This window comes from Agrilus planipennis, unplaced genomic scaffold (assembly GCF_000699045.2).
Source record: "Agrilus planipennis isolate EAB-ADULT unplaced genomic scaffold, Apla_2.0 scaffold821, whole genome shotgun sequence".
Lineage (NCBI taxonomy): Eukaryota > Metazoa > Arthropoda > Insecta > Coleoptera > Buprestidae > Agrilus > Agrilus planipennis.
In genome coordinates this window covers 2,890-11,657 of record NW_020439475.1, presented here as the reverse complement: position 1 = coordinate 11,657, position 8,768 = coordinate 2,890, and the positions used below count along the sequence as shown (strand labels likewise).

Here is an 8,768-nt window from a genome sequence, read left to right as displayed (position 1 = left end):
TTTAAGATGTTTTTAAAGACAAAAAAAATTACCAATACAATTTTTTTTAATATGGACAATGAGTCTGTACAAACGTCTGTCCCTACATAGAAAAAAAACAGTTCTTACAATAGCTATAAACATTGCTTTCCTACCTCTAGGTCCACCTCTTGGAGCTCCTCTTGGTCCTCCCCTTCCTCTCATCATACCACCTCTGCCAGGAGGACCTCCCGGTCCACCTCTGTAAGATAGTAATAATAAATATGAAAACAGAAACCATTCAAAATTTCAAGACAGTGTAAGTAATATATTTTCAGCATACCTTCCTCTCATAAAGCCTCCTCTACCTCGTGGTGGACCTCCTCGACCCATTCCTCGACCTCGGCCTCCACCTCCTCGATTCTGTGGTGGTCCATTATTAGCATCACCAGCACCATTAGCTGGAGCAGCAGAAACTACTGCAGGTGATGCTGCTGTTACTGAATCAGCCATTTTCTGCAATATAAAAACGTTATTACTAATCAATCACATTTATTATGTATAAAATACATAAACTACATCATAAGGAGTGCATTAGTTCAATAAGTAATTTTCCAAAAAAAATAAATATTAAAATTCAACCTACATTAAAATTGCAACGTAACCTTCAAAAATCAACAAAGAACTAATAAAGCTGGGAATACTATTAAGTAAAGCGAATTAATTAGGAGTTCTTGCAGTACGTTCGATAACCTCTAGTTAGTTCTTAATGCTAACTACTCACCTACGTAGGAAGCTTTTATTTAATTTTAAACCATTTGTATAATAAATATATTTACTACTGCTAATTTTCATGTGCATTAAAAATAGAATGAATACACTACTGATTGACTTACTTGTTATAATAGGTTAAACGGCTGTTTTTAAATTTACTTTTCGTAACAAGAGACCGGCAACATACAACTACAACAACGACGAAACTACCAAAATGACCAAAATGGACGAGATGGACGCTGAGAGCTGATGGCGCTCTGTACTCTCACAACCATAGCAGACCATAGATACTTTTAGTAGTACTTCCCAAGTTTAGTTCCGTCAACGCCCGCTGTATTTCCGATTGCAAAGTGCGGTAAAATTAAAATAAATATTTCAATATGCGAAGATAAAAAGGGAACAATTATTTATAATTGATTAAAGAGGTATTATAACTAACATTATAGTCGTGATTTGTCTAGTTCACTTTAATCATTTTTTAAAAATTAAATAGCAAGATTATAGTGTTCATTACATTTAAATACCTATTTGCTCATTATAAGCCACATTATCTATGACAAAAACAATATAAAAAACTACTTACAAATGTTAAACAACTTGCATTGCCTAAAATATATTATTAACAGATCTTTGTAAATTAACATATGCGCAGTTATTTAAATATTCTTAAACCTTTTGGTATTTTAAATACATAAAAACAAACAATTGTACACTCAACTTTTAGTTCAAAATTTCTAAGAAATGTTTAAAAGCGCGTTATTCTTTTAATCACTTGCCTATAAAGTACCATTACCCGGTTAAAACTCACCAAATTACTTACAGGTTAATTGTATATACATATTAAATATACCTCTTTCATTAGACATTATTGTAAAAAAATTAACTTGGTCACGTTTGTCTATTTACCCCTCTATTAAAAATTTGAAACTCACGTAAAATAAGAATCAAGTTCTAATACTCCAAGCCAAATGAAGATTACGTTTTGGAAAAATACATCATGCTTTTGTTTAAGTTTTTCTTACCTTTAAAAACGTCTTAGGTCTCGGGGAATTCCTGCGTATGTTTTCAGATGTTTTTCAGATGAGATGGAAGGTACTGAAGTTTTATTACCGATTACCTACATACATTAAATAAAACATTTAACCGTCTTGAAAAAAGATTAATCTAATCGTAAGTACTTGAAGTTAAAAAGCAAGTCAATTTAAAAAGACCATATGTATGGTAATTCATAGTTTTATTTCATTTTTAAATACTAAATAAAACAAAAAGACAGGGATCTAAAACCATGTTTAAAATAAATAATTAATATACATTTACAATATTACACTTTAGTATCACTAACAAAACATGCTAAAACTTAAAGACCAGATTTTCAGCATTTTATGAGCTTTGTCATTCTTGACCTAGATCAGCAAAGAGCAATTCATAATTTTATTGTTATTTGTCAATGTTAATTTTTAACATTGCAACCAGCCTTTACAAAACAGTCTATTTTCATGGAAGATAAACAAGCATATTGAAGCACGATTAAATGCGTTGAATATTTGTTGAATGAAATTCGATGTGTATTTTGGAATTTGCTTCATTCAAATTTGCTTCCTATTAAAGTCTATGCCTGTTATGTAGATAACTCCCTAAACCTGTGGCTTCAACACCTAAAACAAATTTTAATAATAAAAAAAACATGTTATTAGCACTTTTAAAGTAGTAAAATTAATTTTCACTTGCTTTTTGTCCAGTTTAGTACTTTATATCCAGCATACTGAAATGCTGTATTATTTTTACCTGACGTTCTCAGTTCTCATACTTTTGTTTTGTAGTCATTATGTGAAACACAAGATGTTCAATTGCATGATCAAAATTTGTTACTTTAAATTGTAATTTTCACAACCATTTAACAGTTTATCCAATATTCAATTTCAATTGTACACCAATCCTCATTAAATAAATAATAGAAAATTTTTCAAATAATGGTAAGATTGCAAGTATTGTTCGTTCCACTGATACCTATAGCTTTTTAAGATGTTTTTAAAGACAAAAAAAATTACCAATACAATTTTTTTTAATATGGACAATGAGTCTGTACAAACGTCTGTCCCTACATAGAAAAATTGTAATTTTTTTGTGTTTAAAACACTATTTGTATCCTATATGTATACTTGAGTATATCCTAAAAATTTGCAATTTAATTTCAATGATTGGATTTTATTTTTTTATTAATTTTTTGAGGTTTTAGTGTTTTATTAAAAATATGACATAATTGAAGAACATAAAATAATCATTTCCGCGCGTTTAAAAATCTCTTTTAATTTACCTTCAGCAAGTTTTCTATGTTTTTGATGTTTCTGATTTTGAGGGGATGCAGAGAGATGACTTCTTATTTTACTAGCTGGGGGATATGGCGAATGAGATCCTACAGTACAAGATCTTCCTTTACAAGCTACTAATGTCTTTAGTAGATCATGCAAATATGACCGTTCTTCTGGCTTTAGCTGACTAACTCTATTTTGGAGCTCAAATGGATCTAAAAATATTCCATTTTAGTTTTTATATCAAAAAATTAATTGAAAGAAGTTAAAAATTATGTACCTATACGTAAATTGTAGAATGTAACTAATCCTGTAACGAATTCGCAGTACAAAAAATTATGCGTAGCGTTAATTGTTCTTACGCATGAATAAGTGTTATTATTAGCATTCATACAAAAGCAAAAAGGTCCGGAAGTCCATAACGGTTCCGTTCTCCAATGCTCGTTATCATGACTAAAGCAGTTCATTTTTTCAGCTAAACATTCTTTCTCCAATTTGGCCTTTTTACGTTGTTTTCTTTCCTTTTTCTTAAGCCTTTCTTCTTTCAATTTCCGTTTTGCTTCTTTTGCCAAATCCTTTTCAGCTTGCTTATGAGAAATATCACAATGACAAACTTCATTCATAATATTTGGTTCCTTGTCTTCAGTATCTAGTGTAGGAGGTTTTTTAAATTGGTTTGTCTAAAACAAAATTATTGGCTTTGATAGTGTACATATTTAAAATCCATAAAAAAAGGCAATTAAGTTAGTGTTAATGTGTAAACATTATTACATCAGGAGCAGAATTTTAAAAAGTTGTAGTGAACTTTGTTAAAATTAGGAAAAGCAAACACTTGAATTAGTAAGTAAGATTTACCCACCCTAGTAGTAGTAGTACTCGAATAAGATTCAGTTGGTTTCCTTGAAGTGGATGAAGGTTCATTTGCAACTAGTTCAGTTGAGAAAGATATTTCTATCGTGTTGGTTTCTCTGAGTAAATTTTCTGTTGTAATTGAATAGTTTTCAGTAGTGCGAGAAGTTGTCGACCGTAAATCGGTAATTGTACTACTAATATTAAAACCTTTATGCTTGTGATTTGAATATGGATTTTTTCGTTTGTGGTGGTAATGGTTGTGACGATGATGATTTAATGGTTTTGACGTATGTTCCGGCGAACTTGTAGAATAATAGTTTCTTTCGCCCAGTGTGTCCATGCTATTAATATTAAAAATATCTTCTGTGCTAGACTGATGATGCTCCATTGGAGTGCTACTAAAGGTTTCTGAGTGGGTATTATTTTCTGGGTTACTTTTTTCAGTAGTGTTGTAGCTAACCGTCATTTTTCTAATATTATATCTATTGTTTGGAGTTTCATCAACTGTCCAGTTTTTGTTCGGCTTGCGAGGATTCTTGGAGAAATCCGAATTCGATAGACCAAAATCGAATCGGTTTTCGTCTGAAGAGTCGTAATGTGGTTTTGCATGTTTCAATTGCTTCCGGAATTCCTTTAAACCTTCCAATTGCAGTCGCAGTTTGTGGATTTCTGCGTCTACACGATCTTTTGAAATTTTCCACGTCTTTTTGTCGCTGTAGAAGAGACTTGTGCAATTTNATTAACAAATTGCAGATGCTCCACTCATTTGTTTTGAGCTTTTCTGAGGTCTTCCATTTCCAAATTATTACAAAAATTGAATATACTTACTGATGAGTCGTCACGTTAAAAAACAAATGGGAATACTGTGGAGCAGAATCTTCTGGACCATGCGGAGCTGGGAAAGACATTGTCAACATCACAGGTTTGTTGTTATTGTACTTCTTTGATTGTCTTAGAAAAGCGATCGAATCATTTGCTATTAGATCTGGATAGTAGTCCTTAACAAAACATATAATACATATTGATGACAACTTGGAATAAAAATTTATTCTACAATAATTATATATATAGGTATGCAGAATTGACCAAAAAGTACGCAATATGCTCATTGTGGTCAAAGTATAAATGTAAAGAAAAAAAAATTTCAAACAACACTTCTTTTCTATTTTAAAATATTATTAAATTAACAGCTAAATTTAATTAACTATACAAAGTGAATTACTACAAATAGCGAGGTAGACGCCATCCGTAGTGAAATTTTCAATTGTCGAATTAAATCCACGGCGCAGGTAGCAATATACCACAGTTGGATTTAGATATCATGAGGTTAATATTCGGAATAGAGACTTGAACTTTTGTAGTAAGATAGATAAAGCTTTGTTCTAAATTCTGTCGAAGGTCATCTTTTAATTTCTATTGAAAATATGTGTCCTATAAGACGCATCAACTTTAAACAATTGTAAAAGGTAGAGTGAGGAGTAGAGACTGTTTAAGACGCGTTGATAAGATCTAAATCGCGACTAGCATCAGACAGTGTTCATTTTTGAAGGTATTTTTAACAAATTTTTACAATTAGTATGTTTCATTATTATCTATTCAGAAAGCTTCAGCTGGTATATGTAATATGTAAATTATGAGGAAAACTGTTTTTTAGATACTGTCACGTTTACATATTACCTACGTAGGAAGCTTTTATTTAATTTTAAACCATTTGTATAATAAATATATTTACTACTGCTAATTTTCATGTGCATTAAAAATAGAATGAATACACTACTGATTGACTTACTTGTTATAATAGGTTAAACGGCTGTTTTTAAATTTACTTTTCGTAACAAGAGACCGGCAACATACAACTACAACAACGACGAAACTACCAAAATGACCAAAATGGACGAGATGGACGCTGAGAGCTGATGGCGCTCTGTACTCTCACAACCATAGCAGACCATAGATACTTTTAGTAGTACTTCCCAAGTTTAGTTCCGTCAACGCCCGCTGTATTTCCGATTGCAAAGTGCGGTAAAATTAAAATAAATATTTCAATATGCGAAGATAAAAAGGGAACAATTATTTATAATTGATTAAAGAGGTATTATAACTAACATTATAGTCGTGATTTGTCTAGTTCACTTTAATCATTTTTTAAAAATTAAATAGCAAGATTATAGTGTTCATTACATTTAAATACCTATTTGCTCATTATAAGCCACATTATCTATGACAAAAACAATATAAAAAACTACTTACAAATGTTAAACAACTTGCATTGCCTAAAATATATTATTAACAGATCTTTGTAAATTAACATATGCGCAGTTATTTAAATATTCTTAAACCTTTTGGTATTTTAAATACATAAAAACAAACAATTGTACACTCAACTTTTAGTTCAAAANATAAAGTATTATACAAGTCTGACGCGTATTTAATGTGAATATATATATATAATAGCACTAAAATTGGGTTTAATATTCCCAAGTGTTTTTTTTTGCTACGGACTCATTAACCAACCCATTTTGTGGAACCCCTTCTAGACAAAAAAGTAAATTGAAAATAGTATCCGTTCTTAAAAATTTTGTGATATACAGAGGTGTATCTTAGATATTATTCTAAGTATAAAAGCAATCCAAATGCGTAAGCATGTGTGATTTTTAATTAATTACATTTAAATGCTTCGTTTTAAAGTTAGAGTTGTTACTTTGTTCTTTTGCCTTTATTAATATGAGTTTTTCAAAACATGTATATGTATATATAAGTGATATTAAATGTATAAAAGTTCGTTTGTTCATGAAATTACTACAAATGGCACGGTAGACGCCATCTGTAGTACGATGCTACATTTTGGGATTACCTATGCTCCAACAATATCCATTTAAATATATGGATATCTACTTGCTGAAACGAATCCCGGCGTAGCTAATCTCATCGTGATAGGCACGTTACCATAATCGAATAAAATAATTCGAAGTGGTCTGTATTCTGCCAAAACTGCCAGACGCGGATCGCGATTTCGATCTTTTTGGATCTCATCAGTGCGTCGCAGACAGCTTCGACAGAACACAGACCAACTTTTACCTGCTATCTTAACAGCGCGTTTTAAAAAATACCACGGCTACAATTGTAGCTTCGTACTACAGATGGCGTTTACCGCGCCATTTGTGGTATTTTCTAAAACACACTGTTAAGACAGCAGGTTTTTGGTCTGTGTTCTGTCGGAGCTGTTGGCGACGCGCTGGTGAGACCCAAAAATATCGAAATCGCAATCCACGTCTGGCAGTTTCGACAGAATAGAGACCACTTCGAATTATTTTATTAAATCAGCTCTTCAGGGAAGCAATGTTATTGTATGCTAATAATTAATTTAATTTGTGTATTACGATAATAGCAATATATATTAGTTACTTACCTTCTGATAATCAAATCCATGTTTTATTTTCTTTCCATTCATGTTAATGGAATAATTATAATATTTGGAATTCATAATTAAACCACCCCACTCTCGCCAGCCCGGTGGAATATACGAGCCGTTGTATTTATTTAAATATTTTCCAAAGTAACCTGCAACAATACAAAAGACGTGAAAACACTTTTCATCAGATACAAAACGTATGTCGTATGCTCACTTTCATTTTTCTCATGAACATCCACACTATTTTTATTAAATTATCATTTTTTTAAAACTTTTTAAGGTTTCATTTCACAAAAGTAAAACGGCGATTGCTTTAAAATCAATTGACAGGAAAAGTCAGACAAAAAAAAGAGGGATCATAAACTAAAATATGTTTGTGGATTATGTGGGTTATTGTTCTGTAAATGATTCAAGAAGATCTTTTATTATTGTTACGCAGCATCAGAGATGTACAAGATACCTTAGAAAAAGTATCTGGAATACAAGTTACAAGATACTTTTCAGTAACGCATTTGAGATATCAGATACGAGATACTTTTAGAAATTGTATTTAAAAAACTATTAGATACAAAACACATATAAAATAAAATACTTTCTGAAAATATATTTTTATTAATATTAACTTGAGGTTTATTTAGCTTATTACATTATTTATGTTTATTATGAACAGTGAACGCGTAAATGTAATTAAATATTATATTGATTGTGAGACTTGAGTAAAACCAGTTCTTCAAACATTTTATGATTCATCTTCCTTTGATGAGGTCTAATTATCATCCTCCAAATGAGATAAGCTGCTCCACAGGAGCATAACTTGGCAAACAGGTGTTATATTTTAAAAATAGTTTTTTGTTGTAGGATAAAAATTTAAATTATTCAGACTGACGTCTTTATTATTTAAGTATTACAGTGTTTCTAATTCAGCGGACTGCCAGAGGACCCTATGTCGTCGCCACTTGCAACAGAGGAATCAGAGTCTTCTAAAAACATGTAATAAGATTCGTCTTTTGTCTTTTTTTTACGTCTTCTTCATCGCTATTTAAAGACTGCAATTACTCTTTTTCAAATTGGTTAATTTTATGTGTTTTAGTCAGTTCCTTCACATGTTCTTTATCTCCTTTTGGTACCCATTTCATTTTAAAGAACGGATGTGACACTAAGGCTAATATTGCATCACTTGCTGCAGGCTCTAACTGTAGAAACTTTTTAACATATTTAGGCTTTCATCGATCTAGTAAAGTTCCGCAATATTTTAGTGTTTCCATTTTAAGTCATTTGATGATATAAAATGTAGTATTATGGTCTTGTGAGTTGTGATTACATTATTTTTATCCAAAGTCGTTAACAAAGTGAATATGATTATGTTTAAATACATCTTGTTAACAAAAAAAAATTATACGAATAAAATCAAGTACATTTAAAATAGCATAAAATTCTATTTGAAAAACGTTCTGATGCATTCT

The 8,768-nt window shown here is 30.9% G+C and overlaps 2 protein-coding genes across 2 annotated transcripts; both read right to left on the bottom strand.

The window, feature by feature from the left end:
* Positions 1 to 32: 32 nt before the first annotated feature.
* On the bottom strand, positions 33 to 821 carry LOC108743561 (rRNA 2'-O-methyltransferase fibrillarin-like; the record flags this gene model as incomplete). The annotated part of the gene is made up of 3 exons (XM_025979140.1): positions 743 to 821; positions 302 to 474; positions 33 to 220 (listed from the first exon to the last, which is right to left on the bottom strand). Coding segments are annotated over exons 2-3 (358 nt in total), but the record flags the coding sequence as incomplete, so codon positions are not given.
* Positions 822 to 2,002: 1,181 nt separating this feature from the next.
* Positions 2,003 to 7,454, bottom strand: LOC112905869 (extracellular sulfatase SULF-1 homolog; the record flags this gene model as incomplete). The annotated part of the gene is made up of 6 exons (XM_025979141.1): positions 2,003 to 2,387; positions 3,047 to 3,256; positions 3,322 to 3,721; positions 3,901 to 4,623; positions 4,721 to 4,891; positions 7,303 to 7,454. Coding segments are annotated over 6 exons (1,709 nt in total), but the record flags the coding sequence as incomplete, so codon positions are not given.
* Positions 7,455 to 8,768: the final 1,314 nt, after the last annotated feature.